General features: G+C 35.6%; 3 protein-coding genes across 3 annotated transcripts; all 3 read right to left on the bottom strand.

Annotated features, from left to right (window-relative positions):
- Positions 10899-12554, bottom strand: LOC109706765 (zinc-finger homeodomain protein 9-like). The gene has a single exon (XM_020227740.1). It carries the CDS (start codon positions 12258-12260, stop codon positions 11235-11237), a length of 1026 nt encoding a protein of 341 aa, XP_020083329.1. The 5' UTR covers positions 12261-12554; the 3' UTR covers positions 10899-11234.
- Positions 16091-17413, bottom strand: LOC109706527 (gibberellin-regulated protein 6-like). The gene is made up of 3 exons (XM_020227431.1): positions 17209-17413; positions 16915-16996; positions 16091-16500 (listed from the first exon to the last, which is right to left on the bottom strand). Exons 1-3 carry the CDS (start codon positions 17278-17280, stop codon positions 16319-16321), a joined length of 336 nt encoding a protein of 111 aa, XP_020083020.1. The 5' UTR covers positions 17281-17413; the 3' UTR covers positions 16091-16318.
- On the bottom strand, positions 20286-22352 carry LOC109728028 (pentatricopeptide repeat-containing protein At3g26782, mitochondrial-like). Its single transcript, XM_020258301.1, has one exon. It carries the CDS (start codon positions 22350-22352, stop codon positions 20286-20288), a length of 2067 nt encoding a protein of 688 aa, XP_020113890.1.

The raw sequence follows: 22449 nt of genomic DNA, 5'->3' as shown, positions 1-22449 counted from the left end.
AAATTTATTTTCAACTTATATTTTAAATTACAATACATGATCTCATTATTTAAAAAATTAATTTTTACTATTAAAATTTGAATTAATTTAGCATGCACAATTCTATTTTAAAAATAAATTTGAATTATACCCAATATTTCTAAAATTAGTGATAAAAATTCAAAATTTCCTAATCATTTACCTACATAAATTAGTGATAAAAATTAATATCTAAACTAGAGGAATTCAAAATTTTCTTAAACATATTAAATATGTTAAATTTAAATATTTTCCAACATTATAAAAAAAAATTAAATAGTGATACACAATTAATGTCTAAATTAGAGGAATTTAAAAATTTCTTATACATATTAATATGTTGAATTTAAACATTTACCAACATTATTTTTTTTAAAATAGTAATACAAAATTCCTCTAATTTAAATTTAAATTGTTAAATTTAAATATTTAATTTTTAATCTTTAATATTTAAATTCAACATATTTAGAAATAGTCCTATTTTTAAAATTCCTAAAACTTAAATTAATGCCTTAGTTATAGAAATTCTAAAATTCCTAAAATTAATGCCTAAATAAGTCAAAATTAATGCCTAAATTGGGGATATCAATCAATTCCTTAAATTAAAGCTTAAATTAGTGCAAAATTAATGCCTAAATTCAAGATATCTATCAAAACTTTTTTAAAATTTTGCTTGTATAATTACAAAAATATCCTCGAAATGAAATAACCTGCTACATGTTAAAATGACACATTTATCTATTATGATGAACAGTTAAGATTTTTTTTATTTTTTATAAAATAAAGTATCGAATCATTTATCTATTTTAAGATACAATCATCAGTGAACACTTTTTCTCCAAAAATATATGGCGGGATTTGCATTGGGGACCTAACACTTGTAGAGATATATATCGACTATGCATTTAGGCCGTTTTGTTACTTGATAATATATATTCCTAACTGGGACCATTTCTTAATTTTGATTCTTGAACATTCAAACTAGAGTATCACATATATATTATGGGGAAAAAGGAATTAGACTTTTAAGAGGAGCCCCATTCTATTGTTGATACAATTTTAGTCACGGAGAATTGACGTTTAGCTTTGCGCCAAGCATTTTTTTTTTCTCTCATAATTAAATTGGTGAGAGTTATCCATCATTTGCTTCTAATCTCACAAATGGAATCACACCTTTGGATGAGTCAAAAGTTTCATGGAACAAACTCCATTTGGAGTATTAGTGTCCATAACTTTGCCAATTTACACATCACGCATGAACTCAAGCCCCGCAAAGTGCCTTTTTAGTTCTAGCTTTCTTAAACCTCTCCACTATGATAATTATTAGTGTTACCAAGCTATTCAACCAAAGAAGAAGATAAATTAAAACTTTCAATAGCGGTAAAAGCTGAAACAAAATTTTGAGTCCTCTAAAGCATATTTCAAATTTTAACAACCACACTAGAAAATTGTCGGATGGTGTTAATACGAAAGATTACGGTAATGTTTCGAATTGTTTTATTCAAACAACTCTTCTATAAATTCGAACAAATATAAAGGCAACACTCTAGCTAGGTAGTAGATGCTCTTGTTCTCCTTATTGTATTTTTTTGTTCTTTTCCTTCTTTTTTTTTTATTTTTTGAAGACTTCTGTTGAAATTAACAATTTGGCCTTGTTTTCTAATTTTTAAGATTGTGATAAAAACCAAACATACATAAATAGGTCCCTAGTTGCCAAAGAATTAGAAAAAAGTTCTAACGTTAGTAATGTTTAATATAATCTTAAGTTATTTCTTGTCGTAATATGATATCAGGGCTAAATTCTAAATTTCTTCACTCCATGAGAATGTGGATTGGATACTCAACTCTCAATATATATCTAACGGATTAAATTTTCTCATTACGGTTTAATTAAGTTACATCGCTGTCCTTTACCTCATCTGTCAATTCCGCATGGATTTAACCTAAGCAATATATGTATGATTCGTGTCTATCTAGCTACTAATTAAGCAAGCCAAAAGAAACAAACAGAGAGGTGAAAGTGAAGTGTGATCCCCCCTACCAATGATTCCACAGTACCAAAGAATTCCACAGAGTCCAATGACAATGACAAAAAAAAAAAAAGAAGAAGAAATTAACTATTCAACTCGGATCTCATCCTTTGATCAATCTCCCTTAGTGCAAAGGCGTGCTTAATTACCTGTTGGAATAAAGAGGAAAGAGATTGAAAGTTATCTGGGCACAACCCACTTTCGGCGTACTTTAGCTCGTTTGGAGATAAGAAGATCCCCGTCACCACATTTTTTTTTTTTTTTTCCAGAGATAGGTTATTATGCTATTATATATTGTGAATAAACCTAGTTAGAAATGTGAATCATTTAGGGTTCGAATTTGAGACCTGAGATACTGGTCTTTTGTTACTTGCGCTAAGGACGGTTGGTATCGCCCCATTATTATTATTTCCAACCCTCTCATAAGCTTCACAGATTCAATGGAATCTTTGTGCTTGTTGCCATTGCTAGCTATATACATATGGCAAGAGACATCACTAACGGCATGTTTGTTTGGGTAGAAGTGGGGTGGAAGTGGAGAGGAGGGAAGTCATTTTCGTTCTAAACGATCACTTTCGTTGTTTAGTTCACTGTAAAAAAAGTTACGATTGAAACTTGAGTTAACCTCAAACGACGTAATTGACTTCTGTTTATCGTGGGCCGAAGTCAATTACAGTGAAGAGAGGTAAAAAAAAAAAATAAAATAATCTACTAGATAAGGATAGTTATATTTAAATATATTTAATTATGTTACTAATTGCTCTTTTATTCCGTTGACATATTTAAAATATGATAAAAATTAATTAGTTAAGTTTTAACATTTTTTTTATTTAGTTTATACAAGTAAAACACGATAAAAATTAATTAATTAAATATTAATATTTTTATTTTATAATTTTATTGTTGTATTGCTATAATTTATGTGTAAAAAATGATTTAGTTATTTTAAATTAAATTTTAATTATATAAAAAATATAATTATATTATTTTTATTTATTTAAATATTTATTATTTATATATAAATTTAGTTTTACATCCTACACTTTCTACCAAACAAACAACAGAATAAATAAAACCTCACTTCCATAACTAAGAAACAAATAGCGAAAAAAAGTAATTTTTATCGAACCCCACTTCAATCCAAAATCCACTTCAACCTAAATCGCCGCGCTTCGCGCACATACATGAGCCACATTTAAGGCGAAATATTAGATTGTTATATAGAACAGCAGTTTCATTTATCGCTTTAAGCTCCTAATGAATGACATTTTAAACCTTCTTTGTGAAATTAGAAGTCGGAAAAGATTTAAACCTACTATGTGAAATCATCTACTTAGATTGGTTGTTAATTCTAAGATGCCATTGTTCATTTTTTGTTTTCTCTTTAATTATCAACGCCACTCTCTCCTTGTTACAACGGAGCCACAGATTATAGTTTTTCCTACAATAGCTAAACGAGAGTATTATTTTCGAATCTTAAGCGCTACCAAATGGATCAGTAATTAGGAGTTAAAAAGAATATAAAAAAGAATCATTCTGGTATAAAGAGTGATCTTATTCTTTTATGAAATCGTATCAAGCTATATATTAATAAATTTGAACCGACCATCCCTAGAGTAAGTGGCAAAGGATTTGGTGGTTGGTATTCGGGACCCAAGTTCGAATTCTAGTTGATTCACATTTTCAGCTAAATTTATTTTTAAATGAAATAAACGAAGTGAGTAGCGTGCTATCTATCTTAAAAAAAAAAAAACAAAAAAAACAAATATGAAGGCCAGTTTTTAGCACTAATAGCATATCTCATCCAAATTAAACACAGCGTAAGCCCCATTATCATGCTAGCTCTACTATCATGCATAGATAAGATTAGGCAAAACCTTCATTAATTTTTGAGTCAATACCCCTCAATTTGACTAAATTAGATGCCAAAATTTCAATATTTCGTGTGCCCAACATTGGAAAATTTGGAAAAATATTTCAACCTACTAGCCTTGTATTAATTATTCTAAACTAAACTATTACAAGCAAATTCCTAAAATTAACATCTAATTTTTGTGTTTTTACTACAAGTACGAGATACTAATTAGGACCCGTTTCCAGTAATAATCTCCGTGTTACATCAGATAGTTTTTTTTTTTTTTTTGAGAAAGAGGTAGACTAGCTACCTGCTTCATTCATTGAGAAATGAACTAGGCGAAACAGTATGGAAGCAGCTAGGGCTTCCGGGTTAGGAGATAAACAGCAAGAAAGAACAGAAAACCTAAAAAAAATAGGAAAAAGACGAAAAAGTTCCAAGTAAACCAGAAAACCAAGAAACTTAAGCAAAGAGGATTAGAGGTGGTGTTGTGCGTCGGGTGATGCTTCAGGTTGCGTCCAAAGCTTCGCGAGAATGACAACACGCTCTAGCGCACGGGTGGCGTTGGGGCTCTTCGAGCGGAAGATGAGGTTGTTCCTCTCCGTCCAGACAACCCACCAAGTAGCCGCCAAAGAGGTTAGAGCCTTAGATCTTACCAATTCAACACCCAGGCTTTGGGTGATCTCCAACACACGAAAAACTCACATTTGGAGCTCCTTAAATTTAAATGTATACTAACAAAAAACTCTTTTCTGAAAATTTCACACTAACTCATAACAAGGTAATTAAACAAAAAAAAGTTACAATAATCAATTTATTATTATTACTATTTATCTCTTATTCTTATGTAATTGACTTTTTCACCCGCCAAATGAAGCCAGTTACGGTGTTCTCAGAAAGTAGAGTTACAACTAAACTTTAATTTATAATGAATCAAATAATAGACGTGGGATATTTAAAGCCTAAAAGTGCTTTGGGTCTTTTCATTTTTGAGTAAAACAAACATTCCATAGAGATCGATGGACCACATTCCCTACAAGCAAACTATTGTCGGATTGTTAGCGTTAATCATTAATCCCAAAAGCTTGAGCAGTTAGAAATACCCAACCAATTCACTTAAAGCGTACAGAAACAGCGCCCATGGGTCTCGATAGTAACTCGGCCCACCTGGCCTCAAGCCACTTCGAACATGACTCGGCCCACATGGCCTCCCGCCACAGGGCAGGATGCTGGCCCATTTAAGCCAACAATCCCCCTCCAGCACCTGGACACATTTGCAGCATGTAGGAATCGAACCCATGACCTCTGTCTCTAAAACCACTTGTCGGATCGTTGGCACTAACCATTAATCCCAAAAGCTCGAGCTGTCAGAAATACGCAACCAATTCACTTAAAGCATACAGAAACAGCGTCCACGGGTCTCGATTGTGACTCGGCCCATCTGGCCTCACGCCACTTCGAACATGACTCGGCCGAACCCAGCCTCACGCCATTTCAAACATGACTCGACCCACATGGCCTCCCGCCACAGGGTAGGATGCTGGCCCATTTAAGCCAACAACTATATATTATGTTCAAATAAAATTTAGGTGGTGATCCTTTTCATCCATATCTTCTCTCTCTATTAGTATAATTTTTTTAAAAAAATAGTTATTTTATATAATTTAATATAGTACTAAAATAGAAAAGTCTGACTTCGACTTTTGTTAGACCCTTTGTATTTTCAATTTTTTCTCTCATTTAACTTAAATTCACGTCAAAACGGTTATTTTATATAATTTAACATTATTTTGTACACATTTTTCACTTGTAATTTTTTTTTTTTTTTTTTTTTTTTGTTTTTTTGGGTAGTGATAAGGGTAGTAGTTACCCGTTGAAAAAAAAAAGTTTTTTGTCCAGTATGGAGGCCAGTGAGGACATATGCCTCATAAATTGTTTGTCACACAAATACAGCATCACAATTAATGAACTGAACAAACGTATTAAAAGCATTTCTCAATATTAGCCTTCAATTAAAACAGTGAAACAAAGCTACAGGAGCACGTCACACCACCACTTTCCTTGATTTTTAATTTGTTTTCTTGTGTTAAATCAAAGATCATAAACCCACACATCGCCATAAAATAAGGACTCATTCATCTATTCCTCCTTTTCTTATATATATATATATATTGAGAAAAGATTTAGATAGTTACTTAACCTTGGCATTTATTTACCACACCCACATCAACCCTACTCTTTCACACACAAAAGAGGATAAAGGGAGAGGGTGCATCAATTACTTAGGTCTATTAAAAAGTGTCCGTTCGATATGTATTGAAGTTTTTATCATATTATAATTCTCTCCGTGAATAATGTATTCTTTTCGTAATTCTGAAGAGAGCCAAAATATTGTTAAATATATATAAAATAATCATTGTACTACTACTGTAAAAACTGAAGTTAATAAAGGAGGGTGTTTAAGTATTTTTATATTTAACATTTTCTTTCACATCTAAATTCAAAATTTTACGTTAAGCTCATGACATGAATTTTAATTAAATAAAAAATAATAATAATAATATTAGATGTTTTATATGTATTGAACTCAAGATCTTTGACTCTGATACTACATACTAAATAATATGAAACAATCGGTAATAGAAAACAGTATTTAAATATTTTTATATTTAACAAATATGTTGTGAATATGAATTTTTTTTTTTGATTTTTGAGAATCAAAAAGTTTTTTTTTTTTTGAGAGATAGGTAGCACGCTACCCGCTTCGTTTATTTCATTTACAAATAAACTTAGCTGAAAATGTGAATTAACTAGGATTCGAACTTGGGTCTCGAATACCAACCATCAAGTCCTTTGCCACTTGCTCTAGAAACGGTCAGTGAGAATTAGAAAGTTTTTTTTTTTTTTTAGAGAGATAGATAGCACGCTACCCGCTTCATTTATTTCATTTAGAAATAAACTTAGCTAGAAATGTGAATCAATTAGGATTCGAACTTGGGACCTCGGGTACCAACCACCAAACCCTTTGCCACTTGCTCTAGGAGCGGTCGGTGAGAATCAGAAAGTTGAACCTATGGAATTGTCTCTAGAGTACTCTTAAATCCATAAAAGCTCAAACTCAATGCTTTACCTTCCACCTCGATCTCCAACCATTTTTTTTTTTTTTCAAAAAAAGTAGCACGCTGCCCCTTCGTCTCTCCACAACTTAACACTAAATAGTTTTCCATCCTTTATTTTGAGAGAAAAAGGTAGCACCCTACCCGCTTCATTCATTTAGCAGATGAATTTAACTACGAGGGTTGAGGCAATGCGGCCTCGGGATATATAGAAGGCAACCAAAACAAAACAAAAAAAAAAAAAAAAAAAAAAAAAAAAAAAAAAAACGCCTACCGACGGTTGATACATTTTAGGGCCTGGGATGGAGGTCAGGGTTGTTTAGGAGTTTCTGGCTAGGGACCACCGCCAAGGGGCAGTTGCGAGGGATCTAACCAGGATCGTAACCTGTTAGTGGATGATCTGACGAGAAAAAAATAATATTATTTTTAGGAGCCAATCATTTGACTCTTTTTTGACTATTCGACGAATGCGGAACATGAGTAAAAATTGGACTAAGTTTTGCGGCTCTTAGTGCCTTAGTTATGTGTGAGAAATTTTGAGTGAGGAGTACAAGTAGTTTTCCATTCTTTAATCCTAATAAATTCACACTAAATAATTTTTTTCACATCAAAATTTTTTAAACAAAAAGAACATCAACTTTTGCCCCCTTAAAATCTCATTTCCATTTTCTACGGCAGCAAAAAAAAAAAAAAAAAAAAAAAAAAAAAAAAAAAAAAAAAAAAAATTTATGATCTTTCTATCTATATAGCCTTTAGCTGAGAATATGCTAATATTAATAACGATAGATAGAAATTAAAATGGACTGGACGGAACGTAGATAGATATATATATATATATATATATATATCCTGAATAAAGAATCAAATTCTTATCTCAACTTATCTAGATAGAGAAATCAACTAACCCTTTTATTTATTAAGCATTTAATTACGAGAACGGGGACTCACTTATCCATCCAGTGAAATAGGTCAAACCGAGAGACACAAGAGCCCAAAACCCCCCGCAGAAACAAACTCTGACCAAACTGTGCATCTAGAAGAAGCGGCCACGGGACTAATAAAGGAGACAAGGAGGATAGCAACGGAACCCTAATAATAGATAGTATTTTATCACATCACGTGACATCATTTAACAACTTTTTCTAATCGCAGATGCTCTTTAATTAATTAATTCATTCATTCATTCATTAATTAATAGTATCCGTCTTCGGTTAAAGCCAAAAGATCGCGACGGGATTGGAGAATCTAGTAATCTTCTGCTATCTAAAGCTATTATTATATATTATATATATATTATTTTATAATAGTGTGTTTAATTAATTAATTGATTAATTAGTTACTCCGTCGTAGGTTAAGGTGCATGCATGGTAATCGTAGGAGATTAATAATGAGGAAATTGGATGTGGGTAATTAGAGACAGGGACAGAGCTATTGAGGGGCCCACAGTGGCCATGACCTCTCCTAAATCTTTTAAAATTATATAAAAATTCTTTATAATAAAAATTAAAATATTATAAATTTTAATTTTAGGAGGCCAAATTAATTGTTTTAACAAAATTTGTGTTTTCTTGGTCTTTCCTTTCAATTCTTACGGTCTTGTTCCTTTTTGAGCATATTATCGTTATCAGTGAATCCGATAAATTTTTTTTTTACTATTCGAGATCGAATTTTTTTTGTATGAAATCTAAATTTTGACCACCTGAATTTTAATTCCTCGCTTCGCCCTTGATTAGGGAGATCACGTCAAACCCTATCAACCAAACAAGGAGATGTTAAATAATATTGTATCCGAGCTAGCAAGTGAGATGAGGGGAATAAAAGTGGCGCAGAAGCGAATGATGAGAGTCTCTGAAAAGGTATATAACACTAAAACCACCTAAGCGATGGGACAGAGAAATTAATAAAGACGCAGCAACACTTATTAGCAAGTTAATTAGTATCGGTCATTATTATTATGCCAATTTATTATTATTATTATTATTATTATTATTTGTTGGATCCCAAATTAACACTGCTACTAGCGTGGGAGAAATTTTTTAAAACTTTTTTTTTTTTTTTGTTTTTTGGGTTTGGTTGGGGCAGAAGGAAAGTTAATAAGAAATTAACAACACCATCATTATGACTTCACGATTTTTGTTTGACAATTGACGTGACTAAACCTTGCAGGACAATGTGCTTTTTTTTTCACTATTTATTCTTTTCTTTTTCGTCTTTATTTTGTACGGTACATTAATTTACACTGTAGGTTTTTCAACGATATTAGTTTAGTTTATTTCACCTCAAATTTATAAATTACGTGCATTTGATGGTCGACTAAACTTTTGAAGTGTTTCATTTAAACTCGCGTTTTAAAAAGATCCATTCAAATTTTAGTTGATTTATATTTCTAGATAATATAAAAAACTGATAGCGTACTATCTATCTATAAAAAAAAAAAAAAAACAACCCATTCGAAGCAAAAATAAATAAATAAATAAATAAATAAAAATATTGTGAGATTATGCTCTTTACGGCGTGTGATAATATATATGAGGCGCAAGCGCAAAAAAGAAATTAATTTGAGATATTGATCGTAAAATTTTAAATTTAAAGATCAAACTTAAAACCGAAGGTTCACAACAGTGTGAGTTGATATCATTTTTTAAACAGGAAATTTATTATTAATATTTTGCTTTTACATCGTGCTTTGATCTTATAGACTTGATATTTTCTTTTGCGTGCAATTACAGGGCGAAAAGAAAAGAGTTTCGCACTACTAAACCAAATAATCAAATCATTAATCATCAAATATAGACCAAGATCAAATACAGAAATAGTAACTACCCGTTTAGTTTAGTTTCGTGATGTGTAATATTTCGATAATCCTTCATATTTTTTATTAAAAATATTTTAAATAAAAATATTAGTAAAATAGTAAAATTATTCTATGTTTATAAATTATTATGTGTTAAAAAGTATTCTTATTTTTAAATTTAATAAAAATATTAAGTCTATTAATAAGAATACACTAATTCTTAATATTTTTTGGGTTGATAAATTAATAACAAATTTATCATTCTAATTAAAAAAATATTATTCAACATTTTTGAAATATTATAAATTTTTTATTTCAAAATCTTGAAAGAGACTACTCTAAAAAGGTTATTCAAATGTTAAAATCTGAACCCATTAAACTCGCCAAGTTACTATAATTTGGTCCACACATAAAAAGTAAAAGCTAGAAGAGAATCCACAATCTCATAGGACTAGAGAAGTGCCCACAAGGCTCTAATAAACAAATAGTTATCGAACAAGTTTAATCGCCACACAGAATACAAAACCTTCGTACGTACGTAAACCCAGAGCTTAAGCGGTCAAAACAAAATAGCTAAGAGGGATTAAGCATGAACACAAACCAAAGTGTGAAGCAAAACGTAAGTAGGTTAATATATCAACTTCCAATTAGAAGCAAAAAAACGGTACAGAGTTATAAGCGTGCAGGAGCATAATAACTACAACATAAAGATGGGGTTTTATGTTTGGCGCGTATACATCTCATTAAAAGCATTGCTACATGAGGAGCAAACAAATTAAAAGCAGCTGAATTAAAAATAAGGTACGAATACGTACTTAACAAATTAATTGCATTGATTAACTTGTTTAAGCAAATAAGATTGCAGTGTTTTTTTTTTTTTCTTCTTTTTTTTTTCTTTCCTACTGCATAAAATACGAATGAAAATATATATATAGGGTTAAGAAATAAAAGGAAGAAAGAAAAGTCTTACTAGAACACTCTTTAATCGGCATGTGTAGGTGTAAACAAATGGGTTAATGAAGGATTGACGCAGCTCATTGGTGGTAATAATTCTAATCTCTCTCTAATGCTAATAATAACAACTCTTAACTATAAATTTTCTCGTAGCTATTAGTAAGTTTCAGAAGTTAGAAACAGAAGCAAGAGAAAGAAAGAAAGAAAGAAAAAAAGAAGTAGCGTTAATCCTCAGTTTTCTCCTTATTAATTGATTCTAATTCCCAAATCGAAGCAGACCCAAGAGAGTAAGAATAACAAAAGCGAGAGTGAAGGGAGATGAAGAGATGGGTTCTAAAGGGCACCGAATTAGCTTAGCTAATTAAACAACAACATGTATGAGCAACAGAGAAGATCCAACAAGAACGATATTAATTACCATCACCAGCATCTTCTTCTTCTTCTTCTTCTTCTTCTTCTTCACCGTCTCAAGAGGAAGAAGACGACCCATTCACCACATGATTAATGTCCCCACCATTACCGCCGCTTATGCTCCCCTCCATCCCGCCGCCGCCATCGCCGCCGCCGGCGCCTCTCGCGGCGGCGTCGCCTCGCCTCCCCGTCCCCAAGAAGGTGTGCTTGTTGTTGTGCATCCAGACCTTGAAGACCCCCTTCCCCACCCCGATCTCGCGGCACCACTCGTCCACGATCCCCTCGTCCCGCTTCTGCATCCGCCACCCCAGGCGCTCGGCCAGCCCCTGCATCCGCTCCTTCTGCTCGGGGCTGAACTTCGTGCGGAACCTCTTCCGAGGTAGCAGCGCCGCCGCCGCCGCCGCCCCCGGCGGCGCATGCGCGGGAGCGGCCGGGGGCGGCGGGATCGGGCGCGCGGCGGCGGATCCTGGCGCCGCCGACGCCCCGGAGCTGAGCGCCAGGAGCATGTGCGGCGCGGAGGAGTAGGGGGGCGGGGACGCGGAGCTCCGGCTAGGGTTTACGTGGTGCTGCTGGTGCTGGGGCCCGTCGGCGATCTCCTCCTCGTCCTCGTCGTCCTCGTCCTCGTCGTCTTCGTCCACCGCGTGGCGCCGGTGATCTCCGGCGGGGCCGCCGCGGGCGCCGTCCATCTCGTCCTCGCCCTCGCCCTCGCCCTCGCGGGCGTCGTCGGGGTGATGGAGGCTGATCGGCTCCGGCATGCGGCGGTGGAAGTTGCGGTGGCACCCGCACGCGGCGCACTTGAGGGAGGTGGGGTCGGAGGGGTTCGCCGCCGGCGAGGGCATGAACTCGCCGCACCCGTCGAGCGCGTGGCCCCCGAGGCTCGCCGCGTGGTTCTTCAGACACTCCCTGTACAGAAAATCCCCCGCCGCCGCCACCGCCGCCGCCGCCGCCGCCGCCGCGGTGGGTGGCACCCGGTGGAGGTGGTGGTGGTGATGGTGGTGGTGCTTCTTTAGGGCGCCGTTGGAGAACGACAGGGGCTTCGCCTTCGCGTCGTGATCCAACACCTTCGGGGCCATCGCGTCCATGCTCTCTCTAGCTACTTTTTCAGAGGATTAGGGTTAGGGTTATGGTTAGGGTTAGGGTTTTAGGGACGGGGTTGGATTGGGCCATGGGGAAGTAGAAAATTTAAATAAATAATTTTTTTTTTAAAAAAAGAAAAAAAGGGTGGGGGCGTGAGAGGAATAAAAAGAGGAGGTGAAGTTTGGAGGAGGAGGAGGAGGGGGAGAGTGATGATGAGAAATATAAGGAGGAGGATAAAAAAAACAAAGGTTAAAAAAGGGATTAAGCTAGGATGAGGAGGATGATGTAAGAAGAGGGGGGAGGGGCTACAAGTGTCGTGGCCTATAAGCCACACGTTATAATATCTCGGGATTAGGGTTTTCCGAACCGGATGTTAAACTGCCACGTGGGCCCCCCGGGGAGACGACCCATAACAATCACGGCCGTGACATACACCACCGTTACACCGAAGAGCACGGCCACACCGCCAGGATCCAAAGGAGAGGGGCAAGTAATAAATAGCATCATTAGTGTGGAGCTCATGCGGTAGTTGAGGATAATTTTGAAACATTTTTGGAGCCAAAATAATAGGGATAAATAAATAAATATATAATATATATATATATAAATAAATAATGGTTGATTTTATTTTCTCTTTTTCCCAATATAAAGTGAGAGAATGAGATTTTGTGTGTACGGGGAGCAGCGATTCTTTTCCCAGGATAGGACGGATGTCGCACGTCTGATTCATCTCAGCCGTTGAAAGAAGGGAAATTAATGCATCAGAGAACCAACGGTGGATGATGTGCGCGTGCATAGCAACTTTACTGCAGCTTATTCGCTACGGTTGGATTCTTTGTTTAGGTGATTCCAGCCGAGAGTCGATAACAAGAGCTGCAGTAAAAACACATTTGGTTCACGTCATACAGTATTTTGAAGATACACGGAGTAGATAACAAAAGTTGCAGTAAGAGCTATTCGATTCGCACACTTTATTTATAGGTAGCGTTTGATTCGGATATAAGTAAGAATTAATTATTAAAGAGATAGATATAAATATAAAAATAAAAAAAATAGCGTTTGGATGAAAATTAGATTGTTTTCGGAGATAAGAAAAATACTGTATGAATAGATAATATGGAATAGGTAACCGAGAACTACTATTCTCCTGTAAAAAAATTTGCGTTTGGCTATAAAAGGGATAAAGAGTTATCCCTCTCCTTATCCCCAATCCAAACACNGTAAGAATTAATTATTAAAGAGATAGATATAAATATAAAAATAAAAAAAATAGCGTTTGGATGAAAATTAGATTGTTTTCGGAGATAAGAAAAATAGTATTTGAATAGATAATATGGAATAAGAAAAATAGTGGATACGTAGTAATATATAAAAAATATAGGTGTGATTATTTTAGGTAACCGAGAACTACTATTCTCCTGTAAAAAAATTTGCGTTTGGCTATAAAAGGGATAAAGAGTTATCCCTCTCCTTATCCCCAATCCAAACACTGCATATAGCTTTCTATAAATATATCGAATAATAATAGATACTTACAAAATCTCTTTTTTTTTTTTATTTCTACAAAAATTATAATATTTTTAAATATACTCATGCTGTTAAGATCCGTTAAAAAAAATATAGTTAAAAAATATATAGTTAAGTTTAAGTAAAATACTTAACTCTGGTTAGTAAATGAGTTAAACTAACATTTTTACCCCTCTTATATTAATTATTGGATAAAATATTTTTTTGAGAGAATAGTTCTATATAATTCTAATAGTTGCGGCGTTTGAAGGAATATATTTGTAAGGACGAAAATATAAAAAATATTTATTTACTGTTAAAAAATAAATAATATTTTAACGATAACAAATCAGAGAGACAAATATAAGTATCATTGAACTTTTATAGGGATAAAAATAAAAAGTTGAACTTCGTAGGGATATATATTTGCTATTTGATATATTTAAAGAAAGCTATACGCAATTAACCCTATTTATGATTATCTCAATATATTTTTATTTGTGTAATTAAATTACTACTCTATTACTGTGTTTAATTCAGGTTAGAAATGATGCAAACATACAATAATATATTGGCGATTAATGAACTTAAAATGTGTGATATACATTGATATGCCTGGTATATATATAATGAAAATATTAGAAATAAAAATATAAACTATAAAAATATAAACTATTTTATTCAACTATCATACAAGTAAAAAAATAATTATTTGTCAGAGCAAAAAATAATTATCAGACACTCACCAACAAAAGAAATGAAAAAAAAAAGAAGAAAATATAGAACAAAAAAGCAAGCAAAAAAGTAAAGAAGATGAAGCGTGCCCCGAATCTAAGCTAGATCTCGGTCGCAGCGGTAAGATCTGCTTTCGAGAGAGAGAGAGAGAGAGAGAGAGAGAGAGAGAGAGAGAGAGTATTTTAAAATCCTAAAATGAAGAGGTGGAGAGAAGGATAGCTAGAATGCTAGATAGGGCGATTTATGATTGAAATGAAGCGATGAAAAAAATATTTGGGGACATGAAGATGTAACTTTGTAATTTTTCGTAAGTTATAAGATAAGATAACCTACAACTAGTAATATAGAATATTCGTTCCCTCTTCTATAAAATTTTAGGATAATTGCCAACTGTTCCTAGTATAAGTGTCAAAAAAATTTTGATAGTGGATACTGGAGATCGTAAATTTGAATTCTAATTGATTCATATTTTTAGCTAAATATATTTATAAAAAAAATAAAAAAAGAGTGTAGCTGCATCGTTAGTAATCCTAGGTCAATAATAAGAGGGCACATGCAAGATGAAAAAGATTTTTACAAAAGCCCTAATAATTCTGAAAGGAAAGTGCGAACTAAACGCCCCCGAAAATCAAGCATTGGCATGAATATGTCCGAGCGAATTACGGTCCGGACTGGGTTCCAACCTGGTTCGTATTCCAGTCCAGTTAATTTTATCAGCTCTTGGCCCGGTCCAGTTTGAAACATTTATATCATCCTCAATTGAACTTGCCCGCCATAACTACATTCGTCTGACCGGGTCAAGTGTTGCAATTTCGAATCCAAAATTTTGATTTCCCCCGAACCTCAAAATGTTATGCCCGATCGGGCCATGTAAACCGGTCGAGTCTACCCTACGAGCAAGAAACCACACCAACCGATCGATCGGGAGGGTCAATCCGACTTGGTTTGTTTAGGTTTAGATCTTAGGCATGAAAATTTATCATCATTAAGTCGTGTACTATTTCATTAATAAGCTATTGATATATTGACATACATAGTTTAGACATATGGCGACGTAGAGGTTCTTCACAACGAAGCGCCTAAATATATATAGGTGATGCAACGCACGAGATTATTTAGTAACATTTCGCTCAATTAACGAATATTGGTCAAACGTAGATCTACATGGAGATGGTTGAAACAGCGACTTAATTTTGACACTTCATTGTTCTTTTCTTTGTGCCCAGAAATTTCGGATACGTACAGTAAAGGCCCATATTTTGCGTGAAGGCCCAAAGAATAGTTTTTACTGGGCTGGCCCATAAAAACATTGGGTCTTGCTGGGCCAGAACTCGGCCCGAGCCTCTGAAGGCCCAGACACATTTAAACTTCTTATTAAGAATTTAGAATTTAAGAAGTAATTCATATACTTAATAATTTTACAATTCAACTAACACAATTGCCGAACACACGTCCATAACTTATTTAAATTATCTCTATGTAAATTATTGCGCATCTAAATAGGTTAAAAATGGCCCCCGAACTTTGTCAATTTTGTGGACAAGGATTATTAACAGCACAAAATACAAAATTTCAGAATAATGGCAATTCCAAATATGAAAAATGGGAGAATTAATATTGCTTAAAATGAAACAAATCACATCAATGTTTGCTTAATTAATAATAAGTAGCAATTCGGAGATAATTAGTGCCTCCCACCAAACTTGATCTTACAATCAACTTAATTAAGCTTGGTTGGGCAACTAATGGTGGCAATACAATACAATACAATACAATACAATAATTAAGTACTGAGGGGATAATGGTGGAGATTAAGATAAAGTCAAGGGCATTTTGGTCCTCCGCGCTTGGTCTTCCAATTGTTGTAGCAAGGGCACTCCCCTTTGTTCCCATAATACCCCGAGGGGACGCAAAGGCACTTCATGCAACACTTTTGGCAAAAGAATAAGCACGGCTTCTTGTATTGGGTTTGTGCGCACCTCCTTGAGCATTGCCCGGGGCATTCTGGTCATTTTACAAATGATGAAAATATTTTTACGAATTTAAAAATTGTTAAAATTTTTATTTTTTTACCATTCTTCAGCAAAAAAACGAAAATTTAAAACCGTATTTATAAAACTTTTTTCATCTAATTTTTTCTGCTGAATCAAACAAATATAATTAATATTTTCTCTTTCAACCTAACAAAAATTATTTTTTTTCCTACAAACTAAATACTAGAAAATAGAAAAAAAAATATTTTTTACGATTTTACGTTGAACAAAACGGGCCCTAATAGATTTTTTTTTTCTTTAAGATGAAAATTATAATTTTTCTCTTTTCCAAAAGCTTTGCTTAATAGGTAATAAATTTTTTGTTAACATTATACTTAAACAATTAGTGTGAACTGTGAATCCAAAATGCAATGCTACTACTCACGATAGCTTCGGAGACTCCCCTGCCCATTTGAACCCTCCAAATGGTACTCCCCTTCGACATGATCTGTTCCCTGAGCCAACACCTACAACATAAAACACAAAAGGAAGAGTAAAAAAATTAATTAAGCTAAAAACAAAAGCACATTTACAAATGAATGGTATATATATGATATTTGTTTCCTTGTTGAATACAACTATATAAGTTAAAGCCTATATATATATACAATAAACTACATGCATGATTTGTGCTCGTGAGGACTAAGGAGATGGTCTTAAAGAGATCTATCTAACTCACCTTGTCCTCAGCCATGGAAATGGCTAGGAGAGCAAAAGCAACCAAAATAAAGAGCTTGTAGGCCATGGCCATTGCTACACAAGCTTGAGAGAGAGTAAGTACAAAGTGAGAGAGAGGTGGTGGGAGTAGTGATCGAGTGGTGAGAGAATGGGGGAGGGGATGTGAATATATAGAGAGTTGATGGGGGAGACATAAGTCTATTAAAGGATGACTATTGGTGAAACATAGCATGCATGCATTAAAGGCTTAAAAAGCATAAAGAAACTAACTTGTCTTTCTTTTGTCACTAGCCCTTGGGTTTTGGTTCAAACTACACTTGTGACCCTCCTGTTCCCAAGAGAAATCATGAAAATGAAATGGTTATACTTTACATTTCTAAACTCTCAAAGTGGATTTAAATTCAAAATCTTATGCTAATAATAAATTACTCTAAAAGGTTTAAATTCCTAAAATATGATTTTTAATCATTTTATACTCAACGATACACATAATTTTAGAAGAGCAATGCTACATATATATATTCCAATTAGGGTATATATTTTTTATTCTATCTATCTAATCAGTGGAATATTTTCACCGATCACTTAATATGACTAGTAGTTAATTTTTATTCATTGGAGTGTATAAATAATAATTTTTATTGTGGACATAGTATTATGTTAAATTATAGAAAACTTTCTGTAAATACATATTTTTTTATTTATTTTTATTTTAAAAAAAATTACATTTTGCCCTCTTAAGATTTCCAAAATATTTTTAGAGAGTATAACATTAATGGAGAATGCAAAATAATCAAATTACACTCACTTTTTTTATAAAAAAAATTAATATATTTTTATTATTTTAAAAAATATTTTTGATATAAATTATCAAAAAATAGATAGAATAGTGATGAAATTCAGATAAAAATAATTTAAAATATTAAAAGAATAAAATATAAATTTTCAAAAATTTTAAAAAATAAATATTTATAATTTTTTTTTACAATTTAGNATTGATGGAGAGTGACATATTAGTAGTATAAATACGCATTCTAGATTTTTTTGTTCTGACTAGTAAAAATCACACAGAACAAAAGTGAAAAATATAAATTAATAATAATAATACTAATAATAATAATAATAATAATAATAACTCTTTTTCCAAACTCGCATTGTTCTCACTGTTCCAAGACAACCAAAAGCAAACTCCCACACGCACAAAAAAAAAAAAAAAAAAAAAAAAAAAAAGGGTAGTATTGATTATATTGCTTACATAATATTTTTTAATTAATAAAATTATTTTTTTAATTTTCTATTTTATTATAATTAGTAAGAAAATTATTTTTATTTTATATTTTTTAAAAAAATAATAAATTTTTACTAAAATGATATAGTGCAAATATGATACTGCAGACTTTCTACACACAGCCACACACTGAGTGGTGCTTGTGCATCATAACCCCACCAACATATCACTGTGCATGCATACGGATAGAATCTTAGATCAAATCCCATGTTCTTAGTTTCTTTTAAATAAATAAAAAGAAAGGAAAAGAAAGAGATTTTTGAGAGAAAAAAAAAAACCCAACATGTTCTTTGCTCTTTTTAGCTGTATCCCTCTCTCCTCTTCTGCTTATATAGAGAGAGAGAGAGAGAGAGAGAGAGAGAGAGAGAGAGAGAGAGATGACGGAGGGGGAGCACATGGGCTAGGTATAACAAGGACGAATTTGTAATAGGAACCCTCATCCAAAATGGCTCAACAAGTGGCATGCATTGGATAGTGTTGTGGGTCCCATTGTACCAACCAGCTTACATAATATTTGTATACGAATTTAATAAGTAAAATATATGTTCTAAATTTTTAGATCTATCTCAGATAGTAGTAACAATTAGATTCCGACTTGGTGCAGTTTCTCATGCGGGTACGTAGTACACGAATTAATAAACGGTGTTAGTATTATTCATAAATTATTTACTATCATATCGTTCTTTTGAACTTGCATACAGTTAATCTGCGTGGCATTTGAGCAATTAGGAAAATAAAAATTTTAAAAATTATATTTCAAATTTAAATTCAAATTCTTTCTCTTCAGGAATATTGCAAGATAAATGATCCACAACTGATTCAAGAGAGCAATAAATGTAGCGCCTTTTTTTTTTTTTTTTCCGTTCGTTGCTTTGTTTAAGAATTGTAGTTGGTGTTCGTATTCATGTAATGTGAACAGGGATGTTCGAAGCTGGAACACGACCATGCTCTATGTTATCTGCTAAAAGCCTGAAACCTCCACATGCATCAAGAGCATGCTAACATTATTGAACGTTTTCTGATACAAATCAACTTTTCTTCTCTATAGTCCTTTGACCTAAAGACACTTTAAAGTGGTCCCAATTATCGAATGTCAGTGTAATTTGCTCAAAGGCCCAATTTTGGATTTTCCAAAGTAGTTTGTGTCAATTGCTCTATTTGTATATTTCAATTGAGAAAGGGGATTTATTCCTCTTGAAACCATGATCTTGTGCAACTAAGATAAGATAGCAAGATATGTCGAATATAAGCTATTCCAGCATCGAAACAGGTCACCAATTATGTTGGATCTTTGCTCGGCAACTTTTCACAGCAAACTGCGAATCTCGATCTAGTTGATTGATCTCGATTCGACTACCAAATTTACAATGATCAACCTAAGTTTATTCCCTTCGTGGTCCCTTCTTGGAGATTTCCACTTCAATCAGATTCACCTTGTGTTCCATGTACACGTCTCGGTGATCCATGATACAGAACTTGTTACCAAGCAATTGGTGTTAAGAACCTACTTTATCTGTCACTATGATATTACGCAACAGCTGTATAAGAATCTGTGACCGAACACATTTCATTTTGTTCAATCCCCTAAATGAGAAAACCTATGCCAGCCTACTCGTCTAATGAATAATTGAACATGTCTACAGGGGTAGGTATTTAACAATGAACCACCTACTCTAGATAGCAATTGATTTCCTTAGTAGCCATTTGTGGCACCTTTTAGGCCAAAAAACCAAGATAACAAATTGCTTCCTGATCAAATGAGCTCGAAGCTATTCACAAAATGATCTCGTTCACCAATAATCCCCGCAAGAGCATACACCGCCACTAAAATGGTGAAATCTATGAGAATCTCTCACCACAATGTCCCTCCCTGTAACTTCCGATATGAACTTGGTGGCACTATGACAATCTCCGCAAACTCTCAAGTTCTTGTGGATCCTAATCACACATCCAGGGCCCGAATTAATAAGCCCGAAGACAACCGCTAGCTTCTCGCTGTGTACGTACAGCGACTTCTCCTTAGTCTCTTCCTCGACATCGTGCAATGCGAAATTTGTATTAGGAACATATCCCATCCTGCGAATCCTATCCATCAATCTCTCTAGCTCTCTATAAATCAAATCTGACTGCGGGTTCCTCTCATCTCCAACTAAGAACTTGTAAACCTTGTTCTTCACTTCTATAACAGTGTAACCGGCTGTTTTTTTAACTCCTTGACTTCTCATCAGTGCCCGAATCCGATGGGCTTCTTCAATCTTGCCAAGAGAAGTGTATACGTTCGAGAGTAAAACATAACGGCCTGAGTTTTGAGGGTCCAATTTAAACAGTTGATTTGCAGCCAATTCTGCTATCTCTGCATTTGGGTACATTCTACAAGCACCGAGCAACGAACCCCACACACTAGAGTCCGGCTTGATTGGCATTTTCTCGATAAATTCTCGAGCTTCGTTTAATTTCCCGGCCCGCCCCAAGATATCTACCATACAAGCATAGTGTTCAGTTCGCGGAGCAAGCCCAAATTCAGACGCCATGGAATTGAAGCATCGCTTTCCTTCATCAACCAGCCCGGCGTGGCTACATGCTGAGAGAACGGAGACGAACACAATGTGATCTGGAACCAACAAAGCTTTCATATTTTCAAAGAGCTGGAGAGCATCTTTGCCGTGCCCGTGCATCCCATACCCAGATATCATGGTGCTCCATGTTACCAAATTCCTTTCCTTCATTCGATCGAATATCTTACGAGCATCTACAAGGCTCCCCCTTTTCACATAAAGATCGACCAAACCGGTTTCAACCATCAAATCCTTATGCAATGAGACCCTAATCACAACCCCGTGAATGAATTTCGCATGCCTAATGCTGGCTAGCATGGAATTAGAACACGCACGGATGATGGCGAGAACCAAAACAGCGTCTAGCGGAATACCGAGTTGCTTCATCTTTTTGAAAATGTTTAAAGCATCGGCATACATATCAGCCTGTCGATATGCCTCAATCATCGAAGTCCACGATACTAAATCCTTCTCAGAGATTTCATCAAACACCTTTCGAGCAAACTGGGTCCTCCCGCACCTTGCAAGCATCCCCACCATTGCATTCCGGATAGACAAATCGGAATCGAGACCCTGCCTCACAATAAGCTCGTACAATTCATCGGCCTCTTCACCAGAAGCGACGCACGGCATCGCGTTCAAGAACGTAGCCCTGTTCGGCCGAACTCCTCTCTCCTCCAGCATCTTCCGGAACATTCCGAGCGCCTCGGAGCGGAACCCGCTCTGCGCCAGCGCCCCGATCATCGCGGTCCAAGAGACCACGCTTCGCTCGCGCATTCCGTCGAACACCTCCCGCGCGGCGCCCGCGTCGCCGCAGTGGCCGTACATGGCGACGAGGGAGTTGGCGACGAAGGCGTCGGCGTGGAGGCCGAGCGCGGCGGCGTGGCGGTGGAGCGCGGCGCCCTCGGCGACGTCGCGGAGGCGGGCGCAGGACTTGAGGAGCGGGGGGAAGGTGAAGCGGTCGGGGAGGAGGTGGGGCATGAGGCGGTAGAGGGAGAGGGCGCGGCGGTGCTCGCCGGCGTCGGAGAGGGCGCGGAGGAGGAGGTTCCATGGGAACGGATCATCGTGGTCGTCGTCGGAGGAGGAGGAGGAGGAGGAGGGGGGAGGAGTTGGGTAGAGGAGGGAGGTGGCGAGGGAAAGGGCGAGGTCGGGGCGGCCGAGCGCCGCGTAGCGGGAGGCGGCGGCGGCGGAGAGGGGGAGGTCGGATGGGCGGCGGCGGAGTACGGCGGCGTGGAGGGGTTTCAGGGATCGGACGCTGCCGCAGCTCTGGAGGAGCACTCGCCACTCGCCCCGCGTCGCCATGCGCGCGCATGCAGCGCCCGCGCTCGGCTTGTTATTCCATTTCCTCCTCAAAACCTTTTATTATCAACGTTGAATATCGAAGGCCCATGTACTACCA

The sequence above is a fragment of the Ananas comosus genome, linkage group 2 (genome assembly GCF_001540865.1).
Source record: "Ananas comosus cultivar F153 linkage group 2, ASM154086v1, whole genome shotgun sequence".
Lineage (NCBI taxonomy): Eukaryota > Viridiplantae > Streptophyta > Magnoliopsida > Poales > Bromeliaceae > Ananas > Ananas comosus.
The sequence above is the reverse complement of the archived record's forward strand: the minus strand, read 5'-3'. Positions and strand labels throughout refer to the sequence as shown.